The sequence below is a fragment of the Phalaenopsis equestris genome, unplaced genomic scaffold, assembly GCF_001263595.1.
Source record: "Phalaenopsis equestris unplaced genomic scaffold, ASM126359v1 Scaffold000600, whole genome shotgun sequence".
Lineage (NCBI taxonomy): Eukaryota > Viridiplantae > Streptophyta > Magnoliopsida > Asparagales > Orchidaceae > Phalaenopsis > Phalaenopsis equestris.
Window position 1 is genome coordinate 1,243,165 of NW_018165040.1, and position 12,545 is coordinate 1,255,709.

The 12,545-nt window shown below is 32.5% G+C and overlaps 1 protein-coding gene across 1 annotated transcript in view; it reads left to right on the forward strand.

Moving 5' to 3' along the window:
• The first annotated feature begins 3,335 nt into the window (after positions 1-3,335).
• Positions 3,336-12,545, forward strand: part of LOC110029762 (vesicle transport protein SFT2A-like) — a 22,059-nt gene continuing 12,849 nt past the window's right edge. Inside the window, exons 1-2 of the mRNA XM_020732190.1 lie at positions 3,336-3,538; positions 3,656-3,709. Of these exons, the coding sequence (XP_020587849.1) occupies positions 3,428-3,538; positions 3,656-3,709 (165 nt within the window). The 5' untranslated portion in view covers positions 3,336-3,427. The remainder of the gene's footprint in view (positions 3,539-3,655; positions 3,710-12,545) is intronic.

Here is a 12,545-nt window from a genome sequence, read left to right on the forward strand (position 1 = left end):
GGCCTTTAGGAGAGTCAAATAGAAAATCCTAAAGCTAGATCCTAAACTCTAAGAAGAGTAAGAGAATTCACTAAAAATGAGATCAACACATGTATTTAAATTGGGGATAGAAATAAGAAAAGCTGTAAAATATGCATTAAGATTATGTATAGAGAGTGTTTATGCAAAAGTTTATGAGGCTTTTCAAGCGGTTGTCTTTTAGGGTATGTTTGGGGCAGCTGCAGTTTATCCAGATAAACTCCTTATCTTGATAAACTGCTGATCAATAACTAATCCGGATAAGTGTCTGAATGTTTGGTTTGTGTGTCTGGAAAACAGCCGATTCTGGATAAATGATTCTTCTATCACTGTTTTGTATAAATTATTTAGCTGTTTAGTTTGTGCATTTTGAAAATAACTGGTTTTCAATTTTTATTCGGTGAATGAACAATTTGTCACACATAAGCTGTTATGTTACCAGCAAAACTGTAATGTTTACCCATTAGATATTTTGGAACCAATTAAATCACGTTAGTACAGATTAAAAAAAGATATAGATTTCTTCTAATAGTGAGTATTATGAAATCTAAAAAAAGAAGAAATAACATATTAAAATTACAAGGAAAAAAATTACAATATTTATTTTAAAATGTAGAAGCATGTCACGACAAAACGTTTCCCGATTCTGACATAGCATAGACTCCAACCATAAGCCAACATATGAATTGTTTTCTACCATAAATAAACAAGAGTATAAAGATATATAAAAGTGTATATTCCACCAACTAAGATATACTTAAGGAAAAAAAATTCCCAATTCATTCGAATATGCAAAACCTACTTATGAAAATATCATTAGCGGAGAAGCAGCCAAAATATCGGCTATCAAATAAACGTTATCTCCATATATCATAACTAGTTGGAACCGCATAAACTCTAGAGATGACTCAAAAAATACAACCACAACCTCAAGATGATAGCCAAAACTACCAAACCCATGTAACGAAAATCATATTACCCTCCCAAAAACACAAAAAATCTGCTACCATAGCAATAGCAAAGAAGTTAATAGTAAAAAGTGGCGACTCTCTATAAGTTCAAAATTGCGATGTTTGCTGAAGATGTGCAATTCCCGAAGAAAGAATTGATATACCTGAATGTCGAAGAAGATGGAGAAGCATAAATGCCGAAGAAGAGGGAGGATCAGAAATGCCGAAGAAGAGGGAGGACCGGAAATGGTGAAGAAGAGGAGGAGCGCCTTGGGTTTGGGAGATGCGAACGATAAAGGTAAGGAGATTCAAAAGAGTAGCGGGGAGGGTCACGTGAGTAATACGAACCGAAAACTCAAATGAAAACACGGCCAGCAGGTTCATCCCGAGGGCCGCTTTTTAAACTGATTCAAAACGCTGTTTTCGAATGAGTTGGAAAAACGCACAATCCAAACGGTACGACAACGTTTTGAAAATGCTGCCCGTACTTATAAGTTGCCCAAACGGGCCCTTAGCTTGAAGGATAAGTAAATAATCTTGAATCTATTTTTGAGAGATTTTTAATTTGCATCTAGGGGCATTGTCAAAAATGATTAACATTATTAGCATGTAACATAAGAGAAAAATGAATGACACTGCTTATACTGACATAAGTGAATAGGGAAATTAAGCATGATGAGATAGAATTAATATGGATAAAATGAGTACTTTTATTCGAGGTCAATAATGGAGTTCAAGTAATCTTCCAAAGAGCCATTAATGCATATTACAAAAATGAACAATTTTTATGTAAGCTCCAATTCATGACACAAAATGGGAGGTGAGGATGCCAAAAGTTTTCATTAAAGTTGGTTAGTTCTTGGCAAATTCAAAGATTTGAAGCCATTAACAATTTTGATAACAATGACGACGGTGTATAAAGAGCATCTGTCAAAGATGAACCTAGCTTGTGCTTGGTGAATAGTATACGATGTGTTAATTTTAAATATATTAGCAAACAATGTAATGATAATTTTATAAATGGTGTTGTATAAGAAGATAGGCCTATCGTTAGAGTTGTATCTACTATGAGACGATTTAGGTATAAGTGTTGTGTGCCGAAAACTTCGCGGCGATAGAATAATATTTAGTGTCCCAGCGTTGCATGAAGATCTAACATACACATATAAATACCAAGATTCAAAATGCAACTTATATAACATGGTGTGATTCTCTCGATTATCAAGTATTATTTTTAGTATTTGAGTATTTTAATGCTCTCAAAGTTTAACAATTTTGGGCATGTTGAATTTGTCTCATCAAGACTTTTGATTTGAATATAAACATGTATGATTTGGACATCATTTCATCCTTTGATTAATATCTTAAAATTTTTAAGTATGCTTCTAATATTTAATCTATGCTCATTTGTGCCCGTATCAGATTGATTACTTTTAATGTTGTTGTTTGCCTCATTGAGTCACATAAAAATTTTTCACTCAAATTAATTAAATAATTAAATATATAATATTTATTATAACATTTTTAATCCTTATTTTTTATGTTGCATTTAGAAGCGATAAATTTTATTATATTTTAAATCATTTGAGTTGAATTTGAGCTGATGCTGACTGAAAGGAATAAAAGAATTTGAATCGAGTTTCATGAGTCATTCCGAACATGAGGCTACTATAAGAAAAATAAAAAAAAATGAGCTAAAAAGAACAAGCACTAGGATCACTCTAGGTCGGCTTGTTTAATCCCCTGGCCAAAGCTTATCATTTGTAAATGAGAAGAACTTGAATCAGCTTGCATTTGATGAGTTTGCTAAGCCAATGCGAGGAACATGATTTATTAATTTGAGTTGAATAAGATCATTTTCAAATCATTTAATTTTGAGTTAATTAAATAATAATAAAATTTTTACTTTATATTAGCTTTTTAGGATTTTTTTAAATAGCAAATTACAATCTTTTTATTCATATGAGGTAAAATTTCTATCAATTGATTTCCTTAAAAAAAATTTAAGACAACATGAAGGCTCCATTTTGAAATCTTGTCTTTCAATACAAATACTTTTATTCTTTTTTATTATAAAATTTAAATCACATTTATCTAATTAATTTAATATCAATCTAATTCATATTTTGTATTGCATCAGAATATTAAATATTAATATAAATATTAAAAGAAAAACTCATACATTATAATATTTTAATAGATTTTTAATGTAAAAAAAAAAAAAAAGTTAATATATATTTCAAAATCTAATATAAAGGTTAATAGCTAAAATTTGAAGTGAAATTTATTTAATTATTTAAACTTATTTTTAAATAAGCATAAAATCCCTCAAATTTTAGGAACAAAAAAGTCTTGGAGCAGGATAGTTTCAGCTTCTCCGCGGGCAAACGCGAAACAAGCACCCAAGCATCGCCTCGATCGAACTCCGCATTGATAATCTGTTGCGTCCCAAATCTTGGATGATGGATAAGTTGAGGAGATTTCAGCAATCTCTTCTAGGCTGGGAAGAGGATCAAGAAGACGATTTTTTAATCGGATCCGATTGTTCCTGCTCACTTTCTCCTCTTCAGGTCATCCAATCCCTCCTTTTCACCTCGGAAGGAAACAAAACCTTTGGAAATGTTCCTCTAGGGTTTTCTTTTAAGTTCTAAGCCTGCGACCCAGTTTGATTTTCTGTTTTTGAACAGAGACTGTATGCATTTGCTGTCTGCTTGGTCGCTGGCTTGGCTTTTTTGCTATTGGTATGGAAGAAATTTCATCCTCGATTTAGATTCTTACATGCTTTGTTCTTTATTAAAAGATTGTTGTAGATCGATAAATTTTACATCAATGAGGAAATATGGCAATTTTGTTTGCGTTACCCTAGACCAATTGTTTTCATATTTGCCCGTGGAAGTGAGAAGAGGGCAGCTATAAAAACTTAACTTACGCAAAGTTGGAGGTGAGCTTAGCTTATTTTGGCTTATCTTATAAGTCAGAAAAAGCTGGGCTTTACTTAGCCTAGCATAGGAATTGACTCATAATTGCGTTTGGAATGAAAATGAAACTTATGTCAGTTTAATGCCACTCATGGCCATCACAATTGTCAAGGAAGCTTATTTTACCTACACTTGCAAAGGCTAGAAGAACAGAAAGCCTGGGAGAATTAAATGAGATTTGTGGTGCTATGAAAAAGCTCATATAAAACTTGGTTGGATACAAATGGAGGAGGTTCTCCCTAGGGGCGGAGACAGCAATTTTATTTAGTGGGTGCACAACCTATTTATTTTAAAAATATGCTTCACATTGTCCATCTAAGCTTGAGATGGGCATTAGGGTTTCAATTTTTTAAAAAAAGTTTTTAATGAGAAATGATAAATATATATTAAAAAATTACAAAAAATATGCTAATAAAAATAAATACATTTAGATAACAACAACAACAACAACAACAAGCCTTTATATTACTAAGTGGGGTCGGCTACATGTTTCTTTTTTCTCCATTGTGCCCTATTGAATGTCATATTTTCATTTAACTCTAATTGATAACCTATAAATATATGCCATGTAAGATACAAAAAATTACATTAATTATATTTGTTCTCTTTATAGTTTTCATATGTTGAAATCATTTTTATTTTTAATTCATTTATTTAAACTTTTGACGAAAATTATGGGTAGTATGTTTAAACCAAGTATGATAGATTACAAATATAATAAAATTTGAATTAAAATGTTGCCAAATAACAAAAACAAGTGAAAAGAATATCTTACCTCTAATTCTAATCCTAATCTTTACTATTGCTTAACGATGTTGGGAATGAAACACATAGGGATTAGGTGGCATGTATGTAAATGCACCTATTGTGAAACTTTTGAGTTTATTTTTTAATCTTTAGTCCCACATAGGAAAGGATCAAAGTATTTTTTTCTTAAATTAAGAAGCTTAGTTGACTAAGTATTTTCCTATTTTAGTTCGATTAAATTAGGGATGGGCTTTAAGTCCATATCTTTTTGCTTTAATTATGGATGCTCTTACTGGACATTTTTAGGAAAACGTGCCTTGGTGTATGCTTTTCGCTGATGATATCCTTCTTGTGGATAAAACTAAAAAAAGAGTTAATGAAAAACTTGAATTTTAGAGGTCTACATTAGAGTCTAAATGCCTTTGTTTGAGTAGATTGAAAACTACATACATGAAATGTAATTTATTAGTAGTAGATCTAGTGATAGAGTTTTAATAGTGGGCAATCAAATCATTAAAATGAGCGAATGTTTCAATTATCTCTGGTTTATTGTTCGAACTAATGGTGATATAGATTGAGAAGTTAGTAGTAGAATTCAAGTTGGATGGTTGAAGTGGAGGAATGCATCAAGCCTATTATGTGATAGAAAAGTACCCTCTTAGTCTTAAAGAAAATTTTTATAAGAAGGTGGTGAGACCTGCAATGCTTAATGACACAAAATGTTGGCTTATTAAAGAGAAGCATGAAACTAAGTTAAGTGTTGCTGAAATGAGAATGCTTAGGTGGATGACTGGCTTGAAACTTAGAGACAAAATGAGAAACAAATATATTAGTGAAAGGGTTGGTGTAGCTCTAGTGGCTGACAAGATTAGAGAGAGCTGTCTTAGATGGTTTGGTCACTTTAAATGTTGACCATCTGATGATCCAGTTAGGAGAGTAGTTAGGAGAGTAGATAAATTCGCCTTATGTTAAGAAAGGTAGAGGTAGACTTATAAAGACTTGAGTATGTTGTATAAAAAATGATCTTAATTTATGAGATTTAAATGAAAATATGACACTCCATATGATACAATGGAGAAAAAGGATACACGTATCCTACCCCACTTAGTAAATTAAAGGCTTTTTGTTGTTATTGTGGTTGACCTTCAAAAGTGTGTAAAACACGTGGGCTTGCAAGCGTAATGAATGTAATTTTTGAGTAGCTTTAAATATTAAAAGACTTTATAATTTGAAATAAATTATTTGAATATTTTTATGTCCAATAAATAATTATTTATATGTAACTTAAATAAGATTGGGTTGGGGCTTAGCTTGAACCTGTGAGTGGGTGCAATGTTAAACTTAATTTAATGCAGTGGGAGTTGGAACTAAGCTTTAAACTTAGCGGAATGGGTCGGTTGACTATAGCCCCGCCCATGGTTCTCCCTATTTATAGGCCTAGGAGACTCATCCAAGAATATTCTAGACTTTTATATAATATTAGTCATTTTAGAATTCTCTAGGGACATCATACATTCCATAAATTGCCATAGTATTCTACATATCAAAACTATCTCCAAGTTTCTAGAGAACTTTAAGATTTTTTATAAATGTTTAGAACCATGTAAAATATTTTGGAGATGTGATATTTTATCTCACATGTGCTCATGAAGCCCTTATTGCACCTCCATCATGGAAATGTTAGATGTGGTTTTGGAATTGCCAAAGTGTATCCACGTGCTCGAGCTTGCTTCTCGCTAAAGCAAGTTCTTTGACTTTATAAGATACTATCAATTTTTTGGCACACCTCATCTCCCAATGAGCTAGTTAGTTAGTATAATTTTGTCTTCTTTGTCAAAGGATGTCATTGTGGCAGTTGATGCCCGTTTGGTCTCTTCTCAAGTAGGATCCTTTATGTCTTCATAATAATGGCTTCAAGGGGCTAAGATGAAAGACCAAATGAATCTTATGCTTGGGAGGCAACTTCAGCTCATAAGGAACCTTCCTTGTGTGTTTTATGACTAGGAAGGGGCATTAATATGTTTTAATCAAGCCTCAATGAACTTGTCTAAAACTTCTGAGTTTTGGGGGAAGGAGTTTCATCTTGACATGGTCGCCTTTTTTTTAACTCAAGGGTCTTCTCTTCTTGTCAACCCATTTCTTTATTCTTTTTGATGACTTGCTAATTTCACTTGCTCATATTATGACTTAGCAAACTTGAATGTTGTCGAACTTTTGCCTTCATAGTCTTTAGTGAGTGGTTGTTATCTTGTTATTGTTTTAAAGGGTCTTCGATTGATTGCCTCACTTTATTGGAGAATGTTGGATAATTGGGCAATGTCAGACACCTTTGCCCAATCTCATTGATTAGCACTTACATAATGCCTTGGGTATAACTCCAAAAGAGTTTTTGTTCACTCAGTGTGGCCATCAACCTGAGGATGGAAACTAGTGAAGTTCAAGTTTGACATGCAACTTGAATAATTTGGTCCAAAATCGACCTATGAAAGAAAGGATCTCGATCACCTTCTATATTCGAAGAGATTTCCCAAATCTTGACTCCATGTTTTAGGAACAACAGAGTTGTCTCTTTGGCAGAGCAATCTATGAGAGCTACAATTTGTGCGACATTCTTGTTGAACCAATTGGCCACCACAATAATGCTTCCATATCCTTCAATCTTAGGTAGTGTAGTGATGAAATCCATGAAAGCACTTTCCCAGGGTTTCTTTAGTATAGGCAATGGTTCAAGTGACCTAGCTGGCACCTGTTGTGCACTCTTGTTTTGTTGGCACACTAGACATGTCCTCACATTGGAGTCCATGTCATCCCTCATTTGAGGATAAATAATAAGTGGTCTTTAATGAAGCAAGAGTACACTTCATGCATGGATGATTAGCACATTTAGAATTGTGGCGTTTTTTGACTGATTCTCATTATAGATTTCCCCATCTTAGCACAAAGAGATGATTTTCCTCTTTGTAGAGCAAGCCATCAACTAACCACCATATAGCCGCCAGCTTATCCCACATCTCTTCCTCTTTCTACTCCTTCCCCCCTAAAAAAAAAAGAAAAATAAATAATATATATTATATATTCTTTTGCAGATTTGTCATATCATCCTCTCAAATTCGACATTTCGTTAAAATATAAAACAGGAAAATATAGGTACCCATTCTCGTTATTCCAACATGGTGAGGAAAACTGTTTTAAAGTATCCGTTTGGGTTGTTCATACTCGGCGAAAAAAATTTACTTTAATATCTACTCGTTATCTCAATGAGGTAGGGAAATATTGTTGTGCTTATATGCTAGTATTGAAGGCCTCTGCGCATTTTCTTAAGCGTGGTGGGTTAGAAGTCTCCTCGACTAAGTTGTCTCACGACACCTACCATGCAAGTTTTTTTTGGTGTGCTAGGAAAGCTTTTTACTCATAACATCGCTTCCTACATGTGGGAGAAGTTAGAGTCGTGTTAAAATTTTGACTAAAATTGGACTTTAATAAAATTTACAAAATAAAATCATTAAAATATAAAATACTAAATGATGAGATAAATTGCAAAATAAAAAATAAAATTTGAGCACTAAATTTAACTTACAGAAGACTCGATAGCTCTTATATAAGCTCAGATAAAACCTATAAGTAATTCGACACCTCGCTCGCGAAATAGCCCATAACCTTCAAAATTTTAAAGAGAATAAACTTAAAGCATGGATGCGGGGCCCACCTCGATAAGTAATGAATATATAAAATATATAATTTTGACATCCTAAAATACTTGTAAGATTTTTATTTATCCCCAATTCACAACTAGATCCTCAACTCCAAATCGAGATAGAAGGCAAGATATGAGCTCAGATGAAATACTTGTCCGTAATTTAACGATAAATTATCGCACAAATACTTGGAATTCAAATGAATTTAAGACTTAACATGTCTTTTGAGGTTATTTTTGAGTTGAAGATGCCACATTGAAATTCATGAAAAAACATTGATTAGCGCGCATCTACCTCAAAGGCATGCATAATTGATTAGCTTTAGTATCATTAAATTGTGCATGCATAATAACATAATATTTGGATGTGCATTGAAAAACATGCAACCATATCCTAAAACGTACCAAGGTGTGTGCAAGTTATTAAGTTTCCTAACCTTTATATGCTCCAACCATTGTACTGAATGCTCGATTGTGCGATCCAAGCATGTTGTGTAGGTTTAAATTGAATTGAATATAAAAAAAATCTTACTCTAAAAAACATGCTAAATGTCTAAAAAATCCATTTTACCTATGCTTTGAATAGTCTGCAAATATTTAAATTTTATAAAATTTATCTTTTCTAAATCAGATCAAAATATAAATCATACACGCTCTCAAACGAGCCACCTTGTCGATAGGGCATAGTTGTAAGTGTTATTAGTCTAGTCTAACTACTAATAAGGACCGAAATCGACTGGATTAAACTATCATTGAGTCAATCTAATCATTCTCCGTGTAGGGAGACTGACTAATAATTGAATTGATTTTATATAAGAAATCAAAGGTATTTCATCTCTATATCCATATAAAACTATCAAGCTTTCATTAACAAATTTATCTTAAACCAATTTTTTCAATATTACACTATTTTTCCTAAAAAATACAATAATAAACTCAACTCATATACTCAATTCTCTTTAAACATGATAGAGTTGACGAGGTTCAAAGCATACAATCAATTTTCTGATAATGACCGAGTTCATAGAAGATTTTAAATGAATGGATCTATTTTGCAAGCAAAAATTTCATCTAAAAGGTCTAAACTCTTAACTCAAAATCTTTAAAAAATAATCATGAGTTGTAATGTGTAGAGTGGATCATCTTTGCTTAAAGTAGAGTAGATAGGGTCATCTACACAACAAAATTTTAATTAAAATGTAATCATATGTTAATTGTGAACCCAATTCTTTATAAGCAAGATGTAAAATTTATAGGGTTCAAATTAAACTTTCAATTTCCCGATGATGATCGAGATGATAAAACATTTTAATTGGAGTGTTTACTTAAAAATTAAATTTTAAGTTTATTTGAATAAATCAATTATTATAATTTATGAACTGAATCCTCTAAGTGTGATAGAGTTAACAAGGTTTAGATTCAATCATGTGTCAATTTTTGAACTCAATCATTTACAAGCAAGATGTAAAGTTGATAATGTTCAAATTAAACAATCAAATCCCGTTTGATGGCCGCGTTGATATAATATTTCAATTAGAGGGGTTAAATTCCTAAAAAAATTATTAAGTTCTTATAAAAATTGACAAATTCTAATAAAATTTATAAAAATTATAAAATGTTAATATTAAATTTCATTAAAAACAAAAGTCATCTGCAGTCTGTAAGTATTTATCGAGAGTGTAAATTTATCATTGACCTAAGCTCACATAGAGTCAATGTTATATCTGATATGTTACTATTTTTACTCTCAAATCAACTTGTGCCTGTAAGAATGTGACATGTGTCCTCTGTGCACATACCTTGACCAAACAACTCCACAAAAGAAGTGGTTACAACCTGTGCTCTCTGTCCAGGTGATTTGTTGCCAAACGTCACCATTAATGTTGTACCTCATATGTTCACCAATAGATCTTTATCCTTTTAGATATGAATCATATGATATATTTAATAAGTACAAAGTTTTTTGTTAGCTAATATCGACTTAAATCAACCCCCTTAGAAAAACAACTATCCAAGGTTTATAAGTTTTTTTTTGGACGAAGCAACCCATGACTGATAACAAGGATCTTTCGGTTAGGTTTGTTCCACTACATCCTCTTTCTAAGTAGACCAGAGTCCATAACAAATTGGGATAAATGAATGATGGGATCTTGATTGAAATGTCATCATCATTCTCCCAACAATTTGCTTCTAGGCTCATAGTTATAAATTTTAACTAATTTCATAACATGAAATCCTAAACAACTGCTACTATACATTGAGCAATCAACACACTAATGACTGGCCTTAATTGAAAGTATTATCCCATTTTTTGGGGGGTATAATTAGCCATAGGGCCTTGTGCTTATGAGAAAGCTCGAGCCTTAGATTAAAAAGTCCTTGCAAAATAAAGGTGAAATCATTGGGTTATGTTTTATCTACAATTTCACCTGTCTTTTGAAATTTGACACAACTTCAAATAAAATTCTCTCATCATTTATATTTTCAGAGAGGTCGAGGCATCGAATCTTTGGAGCTCACAATTATGAGATATTTCTACATTACTCTAGATACTTATTTATGACTCAATACTATTCCTAAATATTTATATATTCTGGAGAATTCGAAAGATTTCCAGATTATTCATGCTGTGTCCAAAAGATTTCAGAGAATTTCGAAAGCTCATAAAGCATCCAATGTCTTTTGGGGCTTTCCAAGGCATTCCATATAAGTATAAACTTTTTTAGAATCGTCTGAAACATTCTAAAATTTTATGGTTTCATTTTGAGAAGATTTTGGAATATCTTCTTGATCGTAATCGTCACAGCATTGGTGTGACATTAGGCTGGTGAATAAACCTAAACGAAGATATCTTAAGGTGGTGGATGAATCAAGTTTGATGGTTGGGCTAAAATTCCCAAAGAAAATGTATTGGTTGCTAGAAGAAGAATGGATGAACATAATGCTACTTAATCTCTTTGGAGATTTGTTGCTCACTAATTTTTTCACTCTTTCATCTATACCCGCTGCTCTATTTTGGAGGTTCTGGGGGTTGAGAGTGTAGTTTAGTATCATCCATCTAAACTCTCCCAAACCCATATTTACAGACATTTATGGGGGCACACAACTTGCTAGATGTGAAGTCTTTGTCTAAATTTCCTCAGAATTATCTATGAATTGTATCATTCCATTTTCTAATAGATCTTATTAACAAGTAGGGGTGTGCATTTAGTTGATTTGGCTAGTTTTGGTTTGCCGATTAGCTAAACTAATTGGTTTTCACTGCAAAATTCAAAAAAATTAAACTCAAACAAACTATTTCAAAATCGAACTATATTGTACCAAACTTTGGTTTGGTTAATTCGGTTTAGTTCTAAATGAGCTGAAATTCAATTAACTTTAATAACTAGTCAAATTACTTTTAGTTGAAATACTATTAACTTTAATAATGAGTCAAATTACCTTTAGTTGAAATACCGTTTATTTAAAAGAAAGCCAAGTAATTTTCGCTAAAATTTATAATGATGGCAATGGTTGATCTTTCTATCACATGTTCATAATTCTTGAAAGCATTGGTTTTATAAAAGAAAGATGAAATTCACCAATATTAAGAAACTAAATAAAATAAAATAAAATTATAACCAATAATCAGATGTGTACTTCAAAACAAACTAAGCTAATAAAATAAAATCGTTTGTTCAAGTCCATTAATTTTATCCAAAAATTGCATGCCCATACTAACTTATGCGCTAAATAAATTGAAATAAGACTGTCAACCAATATAAAAAAAATATTATGCAACTGTTGACCTCAATTTTTTGTGAGGTCTAGTATTCCTCGTAGGAGTTAGGATCTAGCCTTAAGGGTCTTCCTGCGACTATCTTAGAACTTTAAAAGTGGGACCCGCCTCGTTTTAGTTCGACCCGCTTCCGTCCCCTTCTGGAGTTTTGCGTGTGTGGTATCAACTTCTAGCACTTAGAAGGATGAAACCAACATGAGGAAACCCAAAAGGGATTCCCTATAGGACCTTCCTGAGCCTTAGAGTGGCCTTTTGCACAATTCGCACTCCCGCGCACAAGCTTCGCAATTCGGAGAGTCGATATGTCCGATCGCCGCAATTCGCATTGCCTGCATTGTTGCCCATTGAATGCTCAATTAAACCTTTTGGGACGATCGATC